The sequence below is a fragment of the Oncorhynchus clarkii genome, chromosome 5, assembly GCF_045791955.1.
Source record: "Oncorhynchus clarkii lewisi isolate Uvic-CL-2024 chromosome 5, UVic_Ocla_1.0, whole genome shotgun sequence".
Lineage (NCBI taxonomy): Eukaryota > Metazoa > Chordata > Actinopteri > Salmoniformes > Salmonidae > Oncorhynchus > Oncorhynchus clarkii.
In genome coordinates this window covers 9,881,957-9,904,401 of record NC_092151.1, presented here as the reverse complement: position 1 = coordinate 9,904,401, position 22,445 = coordinate 9,881,957, and the positions used below count along the sequence as shown (strand labels likewise).

Sequence of the window (22,445 nt, the reverse complement as noted above, 5' to 3'; positions counted from 1 at the left end):
CTTCTAGTATTTCCTTAAACCAGATTTACAGTGCAACAAAGTCTCATAATGCTTATACTTTAGTTTGTTTACAATGGTATGGTGAACTGATCAAGACAACTTTTTTTGGTTCCTTTGAATGATGCTGGCTACCACTTTACCATTTAGTAGAAGTGACCCATTGACGTTTTGTCCTAACAATTCTGGTGTAACTGCTTTTGTGTCATGTTTCCGCAGCAACAGGATGGCTGCTTCAGATCAAGTTTGACCCATGATATTGCCAAAGCATGATGTGCAAACAATCATGGCAGAAATGTCTAACAAGGTTGTACATTTAACCTTTGTCACATCGACGCTGAACTAAATGCAACATGTAAAGTGTTGGTCCCATGTTTCATGAGCTGAAATAAAAAATCCCCCCCCCCCCCCAAAAAAAAATGCATTCTCACAAAAGACTTACTTCACAAATGTGTTTACATCCCTGTTTGTGAGCATTTCTCCATTGCCAAAACAATCCATCCACCTGACAGGTGTGGCATATCAAGAAGCTGATTAAACAGCATGGTCATTACACTTTTGTGCTGGGGACAAAAGGCCACTCTAAAATGTTCAGTTTTGTTACACGACACAATGCCACAGATGTTTTGAGGGAGTGTGCAATTGGCATGCTGACTGCAGGAATATCCACCAGAGAATGTAATGTTAATTTCTCTACCATAAGCCACCTCCAATGTCATTTTAGAGAATTTGGCAGTACGTCCATCCGGCCTCACAACCGCAGACCACGTGTAACCATGCCAGCCCAGGACCTCCACATCCGGCTCCTTCACCTGCGGGATTGTCTGAGACCAGCCACCGGACAGCTGATGAAACTGTGGGTTTGCACAACCAAAGAATTTCTGCACAAACTGTTAGAAACCATCTCCGGGAAACTAATCTGCGTATGCGTCATCTTGACCTGACTGCGGTTTTGCATTGTAACCGACTTCAGAGGGTTGCCAGTTGCCCATATGGTATGACATAAGCCCCGTTTATACCTGGTGCTAAAATGTGTTCTTTGTTCTGATGTTGTCCACATTGATTGTGCCCACATTTTTAAGATGATTAAAACACTCATTGTGATCAGATCTTCCTGACCATGCCCACACGGTGTCTGGATATTATTACAAGTGTAGACGGATCTGGACAGTAAAACAATTTAAATCATCAAAACCCTCTTAAATCATTGACATGTCGCCCCATTGACTTACAGTACCATTCAAGGGTTTTTCTTTATTTTTACATTGTAGAATAATAGTGAAGACATCAGAATTATGGAGTAACCAAAAAAGTGTTAAACAAATCAAAACATTTTAGATTCTTCAAAGTAGCCACCCTTTGCCTAAATGACAGCTTTTGCACACCCTTGGCATTCTCTCAACCAGCTTCACCTGGAGTGCTTTTCCAACAGTCTTGAAGGACTTCCCACATATGCTGAGTACTTGTTGGCTCCTTTTCCTTCACTCTGTGGTCCAACTCACCCCAAACCATATCAATTGGGTTGAGGTTGGGTGATTGTGGAAGCCAGGTCATCTTATGCAGCACTCCATCACTCTCCTTGATCAAATAGCCCTTACACAGCCTGGAGGTGTGTTCTGGGTCATTGTTCTGTTGAAAATCAAATTATAGTCCCACAAAACACAAACCAGATGGGATGGCATATTGCTGCAGAATGCTTTGGTAGCCATGCTGGTTACGTGTGCCTTGAATTCTAAATAAATCGTCACCAGCAAAGCCCCCCTCCTCCTCCATGCATCTCGGTGGGAACCACACATGCGGAGATCATCTGTTCACCTACTCTGCGTCTCACAAAGACACAGCGGTTGGAACCAAAAATCTCAAAGTTGGACTCATCAGACCAAACGACAGATTTCCACCAGTCTAATGTCCATCGCTCATGTTTCTAGGCCCAAGCAAGTATCTTCTTCTTATTGTTGCCCTTTAGTAGTGGTTTCTTTGCAGCAGTTCGACCATGAAGGCCTGATTCACGCAGTCTCCTCTGAACAGTTGATGTTGAGATGTCTGTTACATGAACTCTGTAAAGCATTCATTTGTGCTGCAATTTCTGAGGCTGGTAACTCTAATGAACTTATCCTCTGCAGCAGAGGTAACTCTGGGTCTTTCTTTTTTGTGACGTTCCTCATGAGAACAAGTTTCTTCAGCACTTGATGGTTTTTGCGACTGCACTTGAAGAAACTTTCAAAGTTCTAGACATTTTCCGTATTGACAGACTTTCAGGTCTAAGTAATGATGAACTGTCGTTTTCTTTTCTTATTTGAGCTGTTCTTGCCATAATATGGACTTGGTCTTTTACCAAATAGGGCTGTCTTCTGTATACCACCCCTACCTTGTCACAACACAACTGATTGACTCAAATGCATTAAGAAGGAAAGAAATTCCACAAATTAACTTTTAACAAAGCACACCTGTTATTTGAAATGCATTCCAGGTGACTACCTCATGAAGCTGGTTGAGAGAATGCCAAGAGTGTGCAAAGCTGTCATCGAGGCAAAGGGTGGCTACTTTGAAGAAGTTGTGTAACACTTTTTTGGTTGCTACATGATTCCATATGTGTTATTTCATAGTTTTGATGTCTTCACTATTATTATACAATGTAGAAAATAGTAAAAATAAAGAAACCCTAGTAGGTGTGTCAACTTTTGAGCGGTAGTGTGTATACAGTGGGGAGAACAACTTGATAACCTGCGAAATCGGCAGTGTTTCCTACTTACAAAGCATGTAGAGAGAGGTCTGTAATTTTTTATGTCATGCAATAAAATGCAAATGAATTACTTAAAAATCATTTTCTGGATTTTTGTTTTAGATTCCGTCTCTCACAGTTGAAGTGTACCTATGATTAAAAAAAAATTCAGACCTCTACATGCTTTGTAAGTAGGAAACACTGACGATTTTGCAGGTTATCAAATACTTGTTCTCCCCACTGTATATAATATTGTGTTCAATATTTCTATATACATACATTGTTAAATATCTATATAATATTGTGTTCAATATATATAATAGTGTTCAATATATCTATACAGTGCATTTGGAAAGTATTCAGACCCCTTGACTTTTTCCACATTGTCACTTTAATACATTTTAGAATAAGGCTGTAAATTGTTGAACACACAATACCCCATAATGAGAAGGCAAAAACAGCTTGACATTTTTGCTAATTATAAAAAACGAAATATCACATTTACATAAGTATTCAGACCCTTTACTCAGTACTTTGTTGAAGCACCTTTGGCAGTGATTACAGCCACAGGTCTTCTTGGGTATGACGCTGCAAGCTTGGCTCACCTGTATTTGGGGAGTTTCTCCCATTCTTCTCTGCAGATCCTCTCAAGCTCTGTCAGGTTGGATGGGGAGCGTCTCTGCACAGCTATTTTCAGCTCTCTCAAGATATGTTTGATCGGGTTCAAGTCCGGGCTCTGGCTGGGCCGCTCAAGGATATTCAGTGACTTGTCCTGAGGCCAGTCCTGCATCGTCTTGGATGTACGCCTCGGGTTGTTAGAAGGTGAACCTTCACCCCAGTCTGAGGTATTGAGCAGGTTTCATCAAGCATCGCTTTCTACTTTGCTCAATTCATCTTTCCCTTGATTCGGACTAGTCTCCCAGTCGCTACCGCTGAAAAACATCCCCACAGCATGATTCTGCCACCACCATCCTTCACAGTAGGGTTGGTGCCAGGTTTCCTCCAGACGTGACGCTTGGCATTCAGGCTGAGTTCAATCTTGGTTACATCAGACCAGAGAATCTTGTTTCCCATGGTCAGATTCCTTTAGGTGCCTTTTGGCAAACTCCAAGCGGGCTGTCATGTGCCTTTTACTGAGGAGTGGCTTCCGTCTGGCCACTCTACCATAAAGACCTTGGAGTGCTGCAGAGATGGTTGTCCTTCTGGAAGGTTCTCCCATTTCCACAGAGGAGCTCTGTCAGAGTGACTAGCAGGTTCTTGGTCACCTCCCTGACCAAAGCCCTTCTCCCCTGATTGCTCAATTTGGCCGGGCGGCCAGCTCAAGGAAGTCTTGGTGTTTCCAAACTTCTTCCAATTAAGAATGAAGGCCGCTGTGTTCATCGGGACCTTCAATGCTACCGAAATGTTTTGGAACATTCCCCAGATCTGTGTCTTGACACATTCCTGTCTCGGGGCTCTACGGACAATCCCCATGCTGTTGGGATTGCTTGGTTTTTGCTCTGACAACTGTGGGACCTTATATAGACAGGTGTGTACCTTTCCAAGTAATGTCCAATCAATTGAATTTACCACGAGTGGACTTCAATCAAGTTGTAGAAATATTAAGGATGATAAATGGAAACAGGATGCACCTGAGCTAAATTTCAAGTCTCATAGCAAAGGGTCTGAATACTTACGTAAATAAAGTTTTTTTTTCTATTTTTAACACATTTGCAAAAATGTCTAAACCTGTGATGTCATTATGGGGTATTGTGTGTAGATTGAAGAATGGGGGGGGAAAAAAAACAATTGAATCACTTTTAGAATAAGACTAAGGTAAGAAAATTTGGAAACAGTCAAGGGGTCTGAATACTTTCTGAAGGCATTGTATTATCAGTGTACAGAGGTTCATTTCAGTAAATCATTTGGATAGAAAAGTATTAAAGATTAAGTAGTCAAGCTGAATCTTGAATCAAATTTGAACACGTTCACATTTTCCTGACGTCAGTTGGTTTAGTTTTCATGACTTTCAAAATCTGTCTGTGCCCTCAAATGAGCTTAAGTGCCTTGCTCATTTAAGTCTCTCCGGATAAGAGCGCCTGCTAAATGACTTTTTACATTGCATTTGAGTTACTTATTTCTATTGGGAGTGATATGTTTTCAAATTTAAGAAGAAAGAGTAGAGCTTGAATGTGATTGGTTAAGATGCACACAACCGCAGCACAGATGAACAGTGTGCAAGATGACTAATCACAAGACAAATCTGCCCCCCCCCCAAAAAAACATTAGTTTCCACACTTTGTCAATATTTTTATTATTTCAAATTAACAGTAGTAGGGTGTTGCAACCCGATGAAACTGACTGGGGTAAATGCCAGCTCACCACACGTTTTCCGACAGCCCTAAATGTTCTGTTCCACTGTTATAGAGGCCCTCGCTGGTAAAATCCTCAGACCGTCACGCACTGAAAAAAATGGAAATATTCTCCCAGTGAATGCGTGTGTGCGTGTGTGTATATGTGTGTTATTAGCAATGTCGTAGAATGATAGCTCTCCTCTGTCCCTGTCCAGCTGAACTCTGATCCTGTCCTTAACTCTGGAGTTGTGTCTCACGGGGAGGTAAATGGTTTCAGTATTTGGGCAACTTACTTTATATACATAATCAAAGTCTTCCTTATAATCTGTATTAAAACTATCAACATGGCTAACACCCCAGACCTCATCTCTAGGATCAGACCTATTGACAGACTCAGTGGCCACACCTGCAAACCAATACTCGTCATCAATCTCAATGTCCCAACTGTGTGTCCCTGAGGTAAAGCCCTCAGAGCCCATGGCCCATCCCTGGGCTAACCTCTCTGGATTGTCAGGACGCTGCTGGAACTCACCACCCCATACAAAGCAATCATCATACCCCATCCAGGTCATGGAGCAGAGTACCTTTGAGTGCACAGTATTAGGGTCCAGAACCACCGGCGCTGAACAGAGAGAACAGAGACACGCCACGTTAAAACTAAACACAGAACAAAATAAACCATCCGTTCGGCCTACATGTCAAGCGATCATTAAATCTATTTGGAATAAATGACTCACTGTATTGAACAATCTCCTTCATTTTCTCCCAGATTCTGAACATGAGGTTGCCCAGGTGTTTTGCCACATCTATCAGCGCTCCTGAAACCCTCACAGGATCAGGCAGTGGGCATTGGGTTCTGGAGAACATTTAGGAGTCATTGCTGCTGTGGGGTTAGGTTCAGAACCACAGAGTAGAGAGAGGCAGGAGGCAGATCACTTACCTTTTCATTGTGGCATTGTAGTTCTGCAAAGTAACAAAAAGAGCAGCTTAGCTATCAATGTTATTAATGATCAATCAGTATTCATTGTGGCGTCCATCTTTAATATTATTGAATGATTATGGGGACAGACATCTGTACCTGCAGGAATGAGATGTCTTCAGCTTCCAGCTCTTTCTCTATGGCTTTGATTTTGTCTGAAAGTGATGATATCTGTCCACTCATCTCTTCAATCTTCACCTTCATTGTCTGGCTCTTCTGCTCCTCTTCCTCCCTCAGGGCAGCTATCTTGGCCTCCTCCTCCTCTCGTAGAAACTGGTGAACCCGCTCAAAGTCCTCCTTAATCGTTTTCTCTGTGTCCTTAGCCTGGCTCTGGAGACAGAGAGCACTTGAACTCTACCTTGGTAACAAGGATGAACAGTCAACTCTGTACAGTTGTTACATCACTCAGCATTCTTACCTTGATATGCGGTGCTGTTTGTGTCACATCACTCAGCATTCTTACCTTGATATGCAGTGCTGTTTGTGTCACATCACTCAGCATTCTTACCTTGATATGCTGTGCTGTTTTATCACAAGTGAGTTTGACTTTCTTAAAGACTTCCAATTTCTCCTGTAAGGACTTCAGGGTAGGCTCGAGTTCCTCCTGGAATTAAACACTAGGCTGTTGTCCAATACCATACCACACACTTATTCCAGTTAAGACTGAATAAAAAATGCTGAGGGATAGTCACTTTGTTACAAAAATTACAACTCCAGATCACATACCTACGCTCACGAAAAGGAAGTTCATAAATGCATATTGTCAGCAAAAAATGTACTTGTAGGCCTATTGTGTTTTTCACTTTCACAGTGAAGTTGAAATTATTGTTAACTTTCTATATAACGCCCTGACATAACAAAATCATTGGTTTACTCTACCTTAAGATCCTGTACAGCTTCATCTATGGGAATGCAGTCATGCTTTTTATGTTTCCTTGAATCACGACACACCACACAGATAGGCTGTTTATGCTCCAGACAGAAGAGCTTGAGTTTCTCTCCATGCAGACTGCAGAGCACCGCAGACCCTGCTGAAGATCTCCGACGCCTCTCCTGTAAGAAGGCCTCACATAGGTTCTTAAGAGCCCGGTTATTGGGAGGCTCAGACCTTGACGATCTTCTCCTGCAAACTGGACACTCCTGCCATTCCTTCTCTTTCCAGAATTCCTGCAGACAGGCTTTACAGAAGCTGTGGCTACAAGACAGGAGAACAGGATCCTTGAAGATGTCACAGCACACAGGACAGGATAGATCCTCCTCTGGGAGAGTCGATTCGCAAGCCATTTTTCTGAATCCGTCAAACTTGTTTCTCTATAATGGTCTGTAATAGCATAAGAAGCAATGTACTTAACCCCTTATTAATAACACACTAAAGACATTTGGTGTGCTTTCCTTATCTCCTTCAGTGTCTGCTCTGAAATGTTGACATTAATCTAGTAATGAGAAATAGATCCTGTCGTGTCCTGTCGTGTCCTACGTTGTCCTGTTTGAACAGCAGAGAGCTAAACATTAGCTACATTTTAAATGGCTTCACTGACTTTTACTTCCTGTATCACGTGTATGATGGGAGAACATTTGCAGTTGTTCTTCTATGATATTATGGCGGTCCACAGAACATACGTTAGAGGTGCATACTGCCACCTACTGTGTGGGGTGAAAACAGGCATTTAATGCAGAAAACATGCAGGGAAACAGCTTGGAGATTTAACGATGCAACTACAAAGGTTCTTAAGATGAATTTAACCTGAAGATACTTTTGGGAAACCGGGCTCTGGTCACTTTGATTGACACTTTTCCCAGTGCGTCCTCCAACATCTCCTTGGCCACAAATGGATCTCCCCCAAAACACATCCTTATCCATGAAACATACTCCAACACCGGAGCAAGGCATTACAAGATCGAGGCATATCTTCATTAACACCCTTAGCCCGTTTTGATCCATTCTCCCATGTTAGTTTTCCACTAATTTCCCTTAACTTTCCTCAACGCACCATCCAACTCAGTGGTTCCGCTTCCACCATCACCTTGACCTTTGTAGTTAGTTTTCTTCGAGATATAGGCCAAGCATGGATGCGTTCTGAAACTCAAGCACACGGTTGTGCAACATTTCCAAAATACAACCGACCAGAAATACAATGTTTTTAATGCAATTACTGTTGTAACTGTTGAGAGGAGAGTTTCCGTTTCTGTGGGTGTCAAATGTATTTCTCACCACTCATTACTGAGTGGATGGTATCGTTGTACAAACAGTGGTTTTGAGATAAAACGGCCATTCGCTGTTATGCTGGGGCTGGTCGTCCATTGATTCAGGGAATCCGTCCCAAAACGCAATGCTTACCTCTGCCACCTCCCGGTTTGGTGATGAATTTCGAGTGGATCATGGTCAGTGTTGACTTTCCCACTTTCCCTATTGTCACGAGTCCGACCAAAGGTGGCTCCCCTTCCCGTTCGGGTGGCGCTCGGCGGTTGTCGTCGCCGGTCTCCTAGCTGCCACTGATTTATTTCCTCCCCCTCCTTATATGTTTATTGGTCATTTGTCAACCGACCCGCTGACTTATGAGATCTGATTATGAGTTCATTATGAGTGTCTGTGTCAGAGATCTGCTGCTCTCACACTGAGAAGGGGAAGTTTGGGAAAGCTCCTTTTCACCCAAACATAATTATAAATGTGCAACTTGCACATTATGTTTGGGTGAAAAGGACACTCATAATGAGCTCCAAACAGAAAATGCTTGTTTGTGAGAATGGAAATATTTTAAACAAATAGTTCTTAAATATAGAGTTTTTGAAATCAAATGTTTTTGTATTTCTTCTTTCTGAAAGGTCTGACAAGACAAAATCAAGTTTTGGCTGTTTTTACTTGGTTCTTTGACTGTCTAGAGTGTGTTAAACTGTGAGGGTCAATCTGACCCATACAACAATGGACTTCATTTTTTTTTCAGCAAGGACCTGTGCAAATATCTATATGCATGAAAGCCTCCAGGTCAAAATGACCCACAACATCATGTTTCTATACAAAATCTACACAGACATTACACAACACATCAGTGTGTCCACATTTTGAAGTTATGTTCATGACCCTAAATGAGGAAAAAATATTTAATTTCAACGAGGAAAAAAAAGAGGTTAACTAGTATTTTTAGACAACTCAAAAGTGGAAATTGGTCAAATTGACCCGCAACATAATAGGATGGTTAAGGAAGTCTGAAGTCCTCCACGTGTACTACAACGCATGTCAAATAACAATACAGAACTCCAGAAGGTATCCTACAGACTACCAAGATCATAGGAATATACATCTAGGGAAATCAAAGATGTTCAACATAGATAGAGAAATATGAAAAGGCCAACCGATGTCTAGTTCCACCTCTTTCGCAGTGTGGCATGCGGCACTAACCATCATTCAATCAGACACCATCGTGGGCACGGACTACACCTCCTACTTAGATCCATGGATCTCTTATCACTCTAAACAGGGAATGTCTCACAAGGTCCTTTACAAGTTCTCTAACTACAAACTGACCCCTACTGCCATATGCTCCCGCCTCAATTATCGTATGTTAGTCTACGCCAGACCCACTCACCTAAATTGGACCTGATCCACTGCAGGACTGCGCGTTTCCTTTTCAGCACCATACCAGCCTGCTGATTTCCTGATGATGAACATCTATTGTATTGATATATTTTATTGATAGTGTTTTGTAATTATGATTTAGTTAGTGTTCCCAATTTTATATTTAAAATATAAATTGAACTCCCATTTCAACTTGTTGCTGCCACTTCTACAATGCCTTGTTGAAGAACAGTTAAAATAAAATAAAAAATATATTTTATTTTTCGTATTCAACGCGCGCACTGGCCAAAAAGGTCACGTGGTTGCAAATTGTCAAACACGGAAGTACAAAATTCGACAAACAAAAAGCTTAGCTAGGAAATGAGAGCATGGAGGGATCTAAATATTAAAATATCGATCAATAAAATCGCTGACCGAAAAGGAAGTATAGCTACTTAAAGATTTATGCTAAAGAAAATAATTAAATTATTGTAAATGTATTGCTAGATAGCAATGGATATCGGTATGAAGTTTATCTTCTGCACTGATAGCTAACGTTAATTTTAGCTAGAGAAACATAGCCCGCTATTTTGAAACAGACTTGCTTTCTCAATTTCTAGAGACTAACTAGCAAACCAGTGGGCGTTTATCTTATGATAATTATCATTTCACCTCGTTATTAATCCGCTAACGTTAGCGTGCTGATTTTTTTTTTTACGGGCTAGCCAAGAAGAACAAGTTTAGATAGTTGCAATGACTGCTGCAGTGTTTTTTGGGTGTGCGTTCATTGCGTTTGGGCCAGCGTTTTCCCTATTTATTTTCACTATCGCCAAAGACCCATTGCGAGTCATCATTCTAATTGCAGGGTAAGCTATTATGTTATTGTTGATAACTTGTGGATTTGTTATTTCAAGTTGGTTTGACAAATGATAATAGACCTAGATCAGTGGTTCCTAACTGATCTTTTTTTAAAATGTTAAGTTGTAGTGGAACGCACAAAGTACAATTTCGAAATTGGGTAGGGAATATTTTCTCAATGAAAAATGGCCACCTAAATGTATCCCTAATTATTAACCCTATAATTACATCCATAAGTACATTTTTCAAAAGAGTTTATGTATGTTAAATATGCCATGATACGTTTTTGGAAGCTAGTAAGATAGTGAAATGTTCACTGGTGTGCTTCATTGCATCAACAATGACAACTGTTTCTCTCTCTCTTCAGGGCCTTCTTCTGGCTGGTGTCCTTACTGCTGTCCTCTCTGGTGTGGTTCATAGCCACAAAGGCCACCAATGCCCAGGACCTGACCCTGCAGAAAAACCTGCTCATATTTGGCAGTATTTTCTCAGTCATACTGCAGGAGGTGTTCCGCTTCGCATACTACAGGCTGCTCAGGTCAGCGTACACACATCTCATTCTTTTGCTGTCTTTATCATGCTATCTCACTCTGGCAGGGGTCCTCAACTCTGACCCTAAGAGGTGCGGAGCCTGCTGGTTTTATGTTCTACCTGATCATTAATTGCACCCACCTGGTGTGCCAGGTCTAAATCAGTCCCTGATTAGAGGGGAACAATGAAGACAAGCACTGGAACTGGTCCAGAGTTGGGCTTTATGTCTTGTCTGTCTTGCTGTGAAGTCATACACGCACATCTAGGATCAGTTTTGCCTTTTAGATTATAGTAAATAAGATTACATAAACAGGATAGACCTGATCCAAGACCATACTCTGTGTGAATGTGAGTCCTAGTCTGTTAAATCCATTATAGACCACATCAAATCAACCTGTACATGTTACGTCGACTTACCTTGACTAACCTGTGCCACCGCACATTGACTCTGTAACCGGTACTCTCTGTATACAGCCTCACTACTTCAGTTTATTTTAGTAAATACTTTTTTAACACTTATTTTTCTTAGCTGCATTGTTGGTTAAGGGCTTTTCACCTGTTGTATTTGGTGCATGTGACAAATAAAATGTGATTTCTTTATACAGCACATTTCAAACATGGAATGCAACATAATGTGCTTTCACAGGAGAAAAAAAACAATGAAAAACAATGAGAATAAATACTGAAATATTTACTACACAACAAACGTAAGAGGGCAAAAAAACAAAATAATAATAAAAAACAAAAGACTGAAAAGCACATTTCTTTTAAATATGTCTACAGTTTTGTCCCCCCCAGGTTCTCTGGCAGGCTGTTCCAGAGGCTGGAGGCATAGTAACTAAAGGCTGCTTCTCCATGCCTCTTGGTCCTAGGCTTTGGGATGGTTAAAAGACCAGTGCCTGAGGAATCTACTGGGTACATAACTTAAAAGCATGTCTGACATGTATTGGGGTGCACAATCGTGGACTCTTAAAAAATCTTAAACATGTATTCTAAAACTCAGAGACCTTAAAACCGGTGTAATGTGTGCTCGTCGTCTGGTCTTGGTCAGTACCTGTTTTGCAGTTGACCAATGGCTTTCTTGGGTAGACCAGACAGGAGAGCATTGCAGTAGTCAAGCCTGCTTGTAATAAAAGCACAGATGAGTCTATCAGCCTGAGAGAGAAACGGCTGCACCTTGGCAATGTTCCTCAGTTAGTTAAAAAGCTATTTTGTTCACATTCCTAATGTGTGATTCAAAATTGAGTTCAGATTCTAAAATAATACCTTGTTTTTTACCTGGTGTTTTGTCATTATTGCCCATGAATGAAAATATGCTCCCAGATTCTCTGTGCTTTGGCTCCAACAATAAGTCCCTCTGTCATACAGCTGCTCACTATGTCTGCTGCAGAGAGACGAAAGAGCTTGAGCAAATTAGTTTTGATTTCTCATGGAAATAAGTGTTGAACATGTTGGCTAGTTATTTAAAAAGATGGAGAACAAGCTATAGGATGAAAAATACTGACATTGTGGTGCCGGTACAACTGACTAGCGCTAACTAATGCTACCTACAGCAGCGTTAGCTACTTGAAGTCAAATATTGATATATATCACCCCTCCCCCAAAATAATAATAATAATATTGCAATGTGTAACAGTATAGATTATTTCCCCCCTTAACTATGACTTAACAGGCCTGCCCAGGCATCAATGTACAACCAGGGGAGTATTCACTAGGAAGTAAACCGGCTCAATAGGTGAGGGACTTACCTGAATTTGTCCAATAAGAAACACTTATTTTTGTTTTGATTTCTTTGCAAATCGGTATTCCTACACTTTGCATGACCAGGGATGAGGAAGCTGTCGTGCAGTATACATATAGTATACATATACAACATAATATACAACATAGAATACATGTCAACATCTTAGCCGTTTTACAGCGTCCAAAGTTATGGGGTTGTCATAAATCCTGTTAGTGTGACTTCTAAATGGAGAATTCTCAGACTCAAGTGTTTTAATAGTCACACGTACAGGGTTGCAGGTGTGATTGCAGGATACAGTGAAAATCTTGTGCTTGAAAATCTGCAATGTTTTATCGGAGCCCAAGGCGGGTCACCATCTGCCGGCGCCATTCTTAGCCATATCTGACTACAAAGTAAATACTCATCAGTACAAGTTGTATTTGTGGTCTGTGGGCTACATTGTTACTTTTTTCAGAACACAAAAACACGGATATTTTTGTGATAACGTTTCCACTGTGTTACTGCTATTAACATCTTCTTTCCGCTGTATCATCAGGAAGGCAAATGAGGGACTGGCAGCCATCAGTGAAGAAGACGGCCCCCCCCTTTCAGTCCGGGAAATGGCCTATGGTATACCATTATCTTTACGTTTTATTTACTTTAACATATTAATTAAATACTTAATTAACTGATTTAAATATGTGACCGTTTGTGTGTGTATATAGTCACATGACAGACAACTATCATCTTACTTGGCTTTAAGGACACCTCTTTATGTTGACCATTCAACTTGGTATTACCACTGTGGGCCAATCGGGTATGATTTTGGAAGTGCATGTAGCCTATCATTGTCAGCGGAATGCTAGGTGATATGAGTTCGACTAATCCGCTGGCTGGTGCTCAACACTGAACTAATCTTACCCTCTACCGCTGTGATTGTTGACAGGTGAACCCAGGCAAAGATTCATGACCGTACTAAACTCCCATTAACCTGTCTAGGACTGGAACCCCCCCCCCCCCCGCAACAGCCAGTGAAAGTTCAGGGCACCAAATTCAAAGCAACAAAAATCTCATGATTAGAATTCCTCAAGCATACAAGTATTTCACACCATTTTAAAGATACATTTCTCATTAATCCAGCCACAGTGTCATTTCAAAAAGAATTAACAGCGAAAGCACTACAAACGATTATGTTAGGTCACCACCAAGCCACAGAAAAACACAGCCATTTATTCCAGCCAAAGAGAGGAGTCACAAAAAGCAGAAATAGAGATAAAATGAATCACTAACCTTTGATCTTCATCAGATGACACTCATAGGACTTCATGTTACAAAATACATGTATGTTTTGTTTGATAAAGTTCATATTTAAATAAAAAAAGTCTGAGTTGACTTTGGCGCGTTACGTTCAGTAGTTCTAAAACATGCAGTGATTGTGCAGAGAGCCACATCAATTTACAGAAATACTCATAATAAACATTGATAAAGATACGACTATTATACATGGAACTTTAGATAAACTTCTCCTTAATGCAACCGCTGTGTCAGATTTCAAAAAAACTTTACGGAGAAAGCAAACCATGCAATAATCTGAGTGCAGCCTTTAGACAACAAAGCAGCAAAAAAAGATACCCGCAATATTGGGTAGTCAACATTACCCAGAAATAGCATTTAAAATATTCACTTACCTTTGATCTTCATCAGAATGCACTCCCAGGAATCCCAGTTCCACCATAAATGTTTGCTTTGTTTGATAATGTCCATCAGTTATGTCCAAATATCTTCTTTTGTTAGGGCGTTTGGTAAACAAATCCAAAAGCGCGTTCAGGTCGCGCCAAACGTCGTACGAAAAGTTCAAAAAGTTCTGTTACAGCCCGTAGAAACATGCCAAACTAAGTATGGAATCAATCTTTAGGATGTTTTTAACATAAAACTTCATTAATGTTCCAACCGGACAATTCCTTTGTACAAATGAAGTAGAACGTAGCTACCTTTCACGTGAGCGCGCCAGACCTAGGCTGTGGCACTCTGCAAGACCACTCACTCAATGAGCTCTTATGAGCCCCTCCTTTAGAGTAGAATCCTCAAAACGGGTTCTAAATACTGTTGACAATCTAATGGAAGCCTTGGGAAGTGAAACATCACTAATATCCCACTATCTTCAATGGGGGCTGAGTTGAAAAACTACAAACCTCAGATTTCCCACTTCCTGGTTGTATTTTTTCTCAAGGTTTTTGCCTGCCATATGAGTTCTGTTATACTCACAGACATCATTCAAACAGTTTTAGAAACTTCAGTGTTTTCTATCCAAATCTACTAATTATATACATATTCTAGCTTTTACGGCTGAGTAGCTGGCAACTTAATTTGGGCACGTTTTTCATCCAAGCTACCCAATACTGCCCCCTACCCCAAAGAAGTTAAACCTCAATATTAAGTATTTGTCATTTCATACACCCATGTGTATCTATCTGTATGGTTCTTTTGATCTGGACAGCTAATATGGTTACTTCTAGGGCAAGTCTTTCTAAGGGAATGGCAAAGGTCAGTATTTATGATCATGTACCTTGGCATTGAGGCATAAAGTGAGTCAGAGCAAGATTTCAAATGTCTCTTTCTTAATCAGATCTTTGTGTTGTTAGCACCAATAAAATGTACCCAACCCTGCATAATTCTCCGTTGATGTGCAAACACTCTTGAGACCTGCTTGTCTAAATAACACACCGCAGAGGTAAAATGTAAGTGGAAGCTCACTGTAGTGAGGGCGGCAGGGTAGCCTAGTGGTTAGAGCATTGGACTTGTAACCGAAAGGTTGCAAGTTCAAATCCCAGAGCTGACAAGGTACAAAATCTGTCGTTCTGCCCCTGAACAAGGCAGTTAACCCACTGTTCCTAGGCCGTCATTGAAAATAAGAATTTTGTTCTTAACTGACTTGCCTAGTAAAATAAAGGTAAAATAAAAAAATAAAAATAAAAATAAATAAAATTATTATCGGTTTTTGATATGATTTTAATTATTTTTGTAATCAACATTGAGAATCTATTTATTGATAAGATTTAATGCTACAAGAAACTCTCTAAAAGCTCCACATTGACAACTTGATCAAAATGTCACAAAAAATACTCAAATAATGTTAATTATATGCTGCATGTCTAGTCATTGACTGTGATGTTGACTATGTAGGTCTAGCAGTTGATTGTTTGTCTATCTCTAAAGTGGCTGGACTGGGCTTTGGCATCATGAGCGGAGCCTTCTCCATGATCAACACTCTCTCTGACTCTCTGGGCCCAGGGACAGTGGGCATGTTTGGAGACTCCCAGTACTACTTCATCACCTCAGGTATGTGTCTGTCTGTCAGGGTTTGCACAAGGTGCTTAAAGTACTTGAATTTGGCACTCTGAAAAAGTACTGGAATAACTTATAAATCAGAAATTTTCTCAAGTTGGTACTTGAAAAGTACTTGAATTAAAATGTGAGGCGAACAGAAAATGATCAAATATGGTAATATAAAAAAAATGTATTGGTCGTACGAATTCATTTCTACCGAGTTTTATTTCCTCACGTGTTTTGCATTCTGCTTGTCAGGCAAGCATGCTCATTCCACTCAGACTGCCACTCAGCCAGGCAGGTACAGAACTGACTGATTAGGCACTGACTGCTAAAATGCCAGGCAAATATAGATTCAACCTTGCCTTTTGTGCGTATGGAAAGTTTCTCGGGAGGATTTGTCAGCTCATGAAACACGGGACCAACACTTTAACATGGTGTGTTTTTATATTTTTGTTCAGTCTGGTTAACCTACCATTTTTACTGCTACATCACTGTGCCCGCAATACTGCGCTTTATCAAGCGGCAGCCTTAATCCTGCCATTCTGGTGGACATTCACATCCACTTTTCCTCACACAGCTCACCCGCCCTTCTCCCGTCCGGCGACACCACTAAAGCTGCCAGTCGGAAGCAAGATGTTTTTTCTTAAGTAGTAAATTCCCGACTGCCTGAATTTTTTTTTTTTTTAAATAAGTGTTTTTACCAGTAGGCAAATCAAATGTTATGTCACATGCACCGAATACAACAGGTGTAGACAGTGAAATGCTTACTTTACAAGCCCTTAACCAACAATGCAGTTTTAAGAAAATACCTTCAAAAAAGTAAGAGAGAAAAATAAGAGAGCAGCTGGAAAAAAGCAATAGCGAGACTATATACTGGGGTGGCAGGGTAGCCTAGTGGTTAGAGCGTTGGACTAGTAACCGGAAGGTTGCGAGTTCAAACCCCCGAGTTAACCCACTGTTCCTAGGCCGTCATTGAAAATAAGAATTTGTTCTTAACTGACTTGCCTAGTTAAATAAAGGTTTAAAAAAAGTAACAAATATTTTTAAAATACAGGGGGTACTGGTACAGAGTCAATGTGCGAGGGCACCGGTGTCGAGGTAATTGAGGAAACATGTAGGTGCGGGGGTGCAGCAATGCAAATAGTCTGGGTAGCCAAAACTCTGCTCATCATTACACCATCAGTACTGACTTACTACTCATGTATATAGTGAAACACGTATTATTAAGTAGAACTTACAAGGTTACCTTTTTTTTTCATGAGGTTGTGTTACTGCCATCTGGTGGTGACTAGAAACAATTGCATAATAGGAACTATTAGAAATTGATAGTCCTGGAAAATAAATATTAGTGCTTGAAAAAGTACTTAAGTCCTTTAATTTGACTTGCCACTACTGTCTGCACGTTCACTGGTCTGTCTGGCAGCCTTTATATTCCTGTGGAAGTTCCTCATAATCTCTACTTGTTGTATACTGTCTACACCCGAGCCTTGTATTACTTTGCAATCATTGTGTGCTTGTCATGAATAGACAAGTATAGAATGGCTTTTGCACACTTAACTTCTTTAGCACAGGACTTATGAGAAAAAAATGTAAAAGGACTTGAGTACACACTTTGTGCACTAGCAACAAAACAAATTAAGTGCGCCACTTCTGTGACTGATGACCTCTTTGACCTTTGCCCCCCTGTAGCCCTGATGACCCTGGCGCTGACGATGCTCCACACCTTCTGGGGGGTGGTGTTCTTTGAGGGCTGTGAGAGGAAGAGATGGTGGGTGATCGCTGTGGTGCTCTGTGTCCACCTGATGGTCTTCAGCCTGGTGAGTGTAGACACACACACAGGGTTGGTTGTTTAGCGAAAGAAAACAACACGTGCGCAACGGTTGGCTTAGATTGTTGACAACATGTAAATTATATTTTGTCTCCAAACATAAATGCATTTGCACTTGTTCTCTCAAAAAAATTGTTACAGTTGTTGGTTAGCTAGCTGGCTAATTTTAGCCATATTAGCATTTCACATGAAATCAGTCAAAACACATCAAAACAAGACATGGGTATCAATAGCGAGATACAACTAGCTGAAACGAGTCACCTACGATTCCCCACGTTGCGGTAGCTTGTCGTTATTGCTAGCTGTCTGACCGCTCAGAATCGTGACGTTGTCAACCAACCTGTCTGTCACCCATGCCATCATGAGTTGCACTAGCATGAATCAGTCACAGGAGGGGGTTGTTAGCTTGTGTTTAACAACTCTATACCTGACTGTATTGTCCATTTTTGAAGCAATTTGACAAAAAAAATCCAGCTAAAGACTGAATAAGTTAAAGTTTGTCTTATTAATTTCAGAATTTGTTGAATCGATTCCTCATAAATCCTAATTATGTTTGTATTAAATCTTTTATATGATAAGTCGTGCATAAATGAGACTGGCAATTCATTTTTCTAGAGATTGACACACCATTTTAGAGGGCCATGTTGTAGATGAACAATCTCCTCCAGTCTCACAAAAAAAAACAGCACTCTATTCAGACCACGATGTCACAGAAATATAGTCATTCATTATATACATGCTAATGATTTTGTAGCGTTTCAAATGACACCCTATTCCCTATATAGTGCACTACTTTTTACAAAGGGGCCCTGATGAAAAGTAGTATACTATATAGGTGGGGAACAGCGTGCCATTTGGAACGTAGACACTGTGTGTTGGGCGATTGGGGGGGGGGGGGGGGCGTGACCAGAGAACCTGAGCCTGGACATCTTTCTAGAACACTGCACAGGAATGTTCTGTTCTCCCTCTATAAGGGATTGTACTCATTCAGGGGGAAGTTTTAGGATGCGCTTCCCCTCCCCCAATCCTAACCTTAACCATTAGTGGGGGGAAATCCTGAAGATCAGTGTCCTAGGGGCAACTTCACCCTACACTGATTCTACTGCAGGCACCGAAGGCTCTCGTTTACCAAGGGTTACAGAGCTCATTATATTAATGCTGCTACTACTACCAATGTGATGAGTGTGGTCTGGGGCTCCAATCAAAAGTGTTCTCATGTCATGCTTAGGATACTTTTTTTTTTTTTTTTGTCAAAGACAGAAAAATGGTTAATGAATAACTTCTGAATAAATTGTGACTTATGATTCTCTGTTTTATCATCCTGAGTGGCATCTGCATTCATTAAAATAAAAAAGCAGTATATTTGTATTGCTTTTATGAATAATTTCCCAGAATATGTTTGAAGTCTCTGTTCGTAGTAGACATGCATTTGGTGTTTAGCTAATAATCGTTCATGTTCAGTAGAGGATAAATGTTTTTTTTTAAACCGAGTGAACTCTCAATTACGAATTTGTTTTCATTTTCCATTGCAAAATGTTTTGCTACGCGGTGCCGTTAGTGAACACAGCCCTGATTTTTCTTGAATCTGGTTTTCAGTCTCTCATGGTATCTCTCTCTCTCTCTCTCGGTGCCAGTCTCTGTTGAACCCGTTCTACGTGGGCAGCATTCTCCCGGTCTACGCCATCATGCTGCTGATGGCCGTCTGGGCCTTCTTCTCCTCCGGTGGCTCCCTGCACAACATCACTCTTCTCTGGACGTGTAAGACCCGCCTCAAGCCTATCTGATACAGCAGCTGTACTAAGCCCTGGGTCCTGTTCATTAGGCACCAAACTGAAGACAACTTCCTGAAACAGGGAGGCAACTACCCTTTTTTTAGTTGTCTGTTAAGAAACCCCTCGTTTTTGGTTGCAATATGTTTTGTAGCGGTGTTCCCCAATGAACACGTCTCTGTGGTTATCGGTCTAAAGGCCCACTTTGTTTGCTGAATGTCACTCCATTGGAGCGTTGGTAGAGGATCTGTCGTTAAACAGATTAGTTCCATCTCCTCTCTGCTGCTGCTCCTCCCCAAGTCATTGTTCTCAGTCAACTTGCCTTTGTAAAATAAGGATTCATTCAAATATAAATGAGCCACTTGGCTGAAATAAATAATGAAACCGTTGAGGTTATGTTCATGTGGACTGGCACTCTTCTTGAAATTTAGAATGTACCTCTATTGGTCCGTAAGAGTGGGCCTGATGACACCACTTTTATATGTGCATAATACACGCAGGTCTCCCTTGTAAAAGAGGTCTTCTGACCTCAACATAACGTCATTAAAATGCCCTTTCTACTGACTTGAATGTCCACTATAGCCATGGTAATATTTGACAGCTAGGTGATTGGTGCAGTATATGAACCATATAAGTCCACAGCAGCTGAAACCTTATAATTAAGTAGAGCTATAAAGTGACACCGACGCACCAAAGTGTGGTGGATCCTCTCAACTGGTCTGGAGCAAATCAAACCCTGTTCAATTTGGTCGTGGTTGGTCACAAGTTGTATAGTCAGGTAACCACATGTTAATCTGTCATCAAACATGCCAAGCTTGTGACTTACTACCTAAACAGCATAACTGTATCAGGTCAATGTCATCTTAATTAGAAAGTACTTCTTGACATACTGAAGTTATTTTTGTCTGTCTGTTTTGCAGGTAGGAAAAGTAATACGGAGACGTCGTCATAATTCACATTCCATGTTGATCTCTGAGGTCGAAGGGCAATAGGAGCTTCTGTCGCTGCAGTGCTGTGTACAAACCAAAGCAGCCAATCAAGAGACGACACAGTCTCCACATCAACCAATCTCCACATAATATGGATGGGCTGAATCAGAGCCCAGAAATCAGCACTTCACTGACCAATAGAGCTGACCAAGGGAAATCCTTCATACTGTATATAGCTTGAATGACACTAGTTTACACACACTTAGGCATGTGTAAGCTTTTTTTCAATGCAAGGAAACAACCTTTTTTTTTGTTCTTTGTCTCTTCGCAGATTTGTCTTTTGTATGGACTTTTAATCAATCCACTCCCTTGCGTCAATTATTGATCTTTGGTTTACTGAATTATTATAATAATTTTTTTAAAGAATGATCATTTGTTAGTTAATGTAATGCGAAGGGCAGAGCAGCACAAATCAAATGTTATTTGTCATGTGCTGAATACAACAGTGAAATGCTGACTTACAAGCCCTTAACCAACAATCCAGTTTGAAGAAAAATACGTTTAAAAAAAAAATAGCTAAGTAAAACAATAAGAAATAAAAGTAACAAATAATAAAAGATCAGCAGTAAAAATAACAGTCGCAAGGCTATATACAGGGGGTACCGTTACAGAGTCAATGTGCAGGGGCACCGGTTAGTCAAGGTAATCTGTACAGGTAGGTAGAGTTAAAGTGCAACAGACTGTTGGCTCTGGTCAAATGAAGATTCTTCACCGGGGATTCCCAAACTTTTTTTGTACCCTCAACCTCATTTCAATTTTTTTTATTTTTTTATTAAAATTACGAGCCACCATTTATTTTTTTTTATATATATATATAATCAATGGACAATGTTAACTTTTTTTATTTGGTCAATGACAGTCTTACAAATCAGTCTGACAGTATTTTTGACTGTATTTTAATCTGAAAACCATATGGTTTGAATTGACTGAAATGTATTAGGAAATGCAGAAGATCGTCAGGCAATAATGTATGATCTTCTGTGTAGAAAAGAACCTTGGAAGAAAACTGATTTTAACCCAGGTTCTATGAACCAATCACCAATTATCGATCGTGACTCCCATTTTTAAATCCCCTAGTTTGGAAACCCTATTATACACACATACAACGGTATGCAACATTATGCATTATCTGCCCTGGCAGACACTGCCATGTGTAGGACACATGTACACATCACAGGAGGTTGGTGGCACCTTAGTTGGGGAGGACGGGCTAGTGGTAATGGCTAACGCTGAATCAGTGGAATGTTTTCAAATACATCAAACTGAATTTTTGATGCTGTTCCATTTAGCTCCATTCCAGACAATATGAGCCATCCTCCCCTCAGCAGCCCCCACTGGTACACATTATGTAAGGTATTTTATTTTTTTTATTATGCAAATAAAATGATAATGTTCTTGACCTTGATCCATCAAATACAGGTGAAAAAGACGACGGAATCATATTCACTAGACACTAACCGATGCGGGACTCCCTGAACCAATAAGAAACTCGTTTTTGTTGCAAAACGTTTTTCTACGGTGTGCACTAATGAATATGACCGTACTCTAATAGTATTGTGGTCAGTCACTAAACGGTGCGGGACTACCTGAACCAATAAGAAACTCGTTTTTGTTGCAAAACGTTTTTCTACGGTGTGCACTAATGAATATGACCGTACTCTAATAGTATTGTGGTCAGTCACTAAACGGTGCTGGACTACCTGAACCAATAAGAAACTCGTTTTTGTTGCAAAACGTTTTTCTACGGTGTGCACTAATGAATATGCCCGTACTCTAATAGTATTGTGGTCAGTCATTAAACGGTGGCCTTTTTTACTCTACAACTGAGTGGTT

The 22,445-nt window shown here is 40.5% G+C and overlaps 2 protein-coding genes across 3 annotated transcripts; one reads left to right on the top strand and one right to left on the bottom strand.

The window, feature by feature from the left end:
• Positions 1–4,996: 4,996 nt before the first annotated feature.
• Positions 4,997–7,604, bottom strand: LOC139408317 (E3 ubiquitin-protein ligase TRIM35-like). 2 transcript variants are annotated; one of them, XM_071152045.1, is made up of 7 exons: positions 7,459–7,604; positions 6,911–7,319; positions 6,540–6,635; positions 6,131–6,361; positions 5,993–6,015; positions 5,790–5,908; positions 4,997–5,674 (listed from the first exon to the last, which is right to left on the bottom strand). In XM_071152045.1, the coding sequence occupies exons 1-7, from the start codon at positions 7,539–7,541 to the stop codon at positions 5,100–5,102; spliced, it is 1,536 nt and encodes a 511-aa protein (XP_071008146.1). In that variant the 5' UTR covers positions 7,542–7,604; the 3' UTR covers positions 4,997–5,099. The 2 variants fall into 2 exon arrangements, with proteins under 2 accessions (XP_071008146.1, XP_071008145.1); XM_071152044.1 differs by having other exon boundaries at positions 6,131–6,385; positions 6,911–7,487.
• A 2,275-nt stretch (positions 7,605–9,879) lies between these two features.
• LOC139408316 (gamma-secretase subunit Aph-1b) lies at positions 9,880–22,008 on the top strand. Its single transcript, XM_071152042.1, has 7 exons — positions 9,880–10,450; positions 10,810–10,980; positions 13,253–13,326; positions 15,913–16,035; positions 17,716–17,843; positions 19,489–19,612; positions 20,544–22,008. Exons 1-7 carry the CDS (start codon positions 10,338–10,340, stop codon positions 20,573–20,575), a joined length of 765 nt encoding a protein of 254 aa, XP_071008143.1. The 5' UTR covers positions 9,880–10,337; the 3' UTR covers positions 20,576–22,008.
• The last annotated feature ends 437 nt before the right edge of the window (positions 22,009–22,445 follow it).

Coding starts and splice junctions, on each gene's coding strand:
- LOC139408317 (XM_071152045.1), bottom strand. CDS start 7,541: ATGTTTAGCTCTCTGCTGTTCAAACAGGACAACGTAGGACACGACAGG. Junction 6,636..6,910: donor AAGCTGTACAGGATCTTAAG/GTAGAGTAAACC, acceptor GTTTAATTCCAG/GAGGAACTCGAGCCTACCCT. Junction 5,909..5,992: donor TACAATGCCACAATGAAAAG/GTAAGTGATCTG, acceptor AATGTTCTCCAG/AACCCAATGCCCACTGCCTG.
- LOC139408316 (XM_071152042.1), top strand. CDS start 10,338: ATGACTGCTGCAGTGTTTTTTGGGTGTGCGTTCATTGCGTTTGGGCCA. Junction 13,327..15,912: donor AGTCCGGGAAATGGCCTATG/GTATACCATTAT, acceptor CTATCTCTAAAG/TGGCTGGACTGGGCTTTGGC. Junction 16,036..17,715: donor GTACTACTTCATCACCTCAG/GTATGTGTCTGT, acceptor GCCCCCCTGTAG/CCCTGATGACCCTGGCGCTG.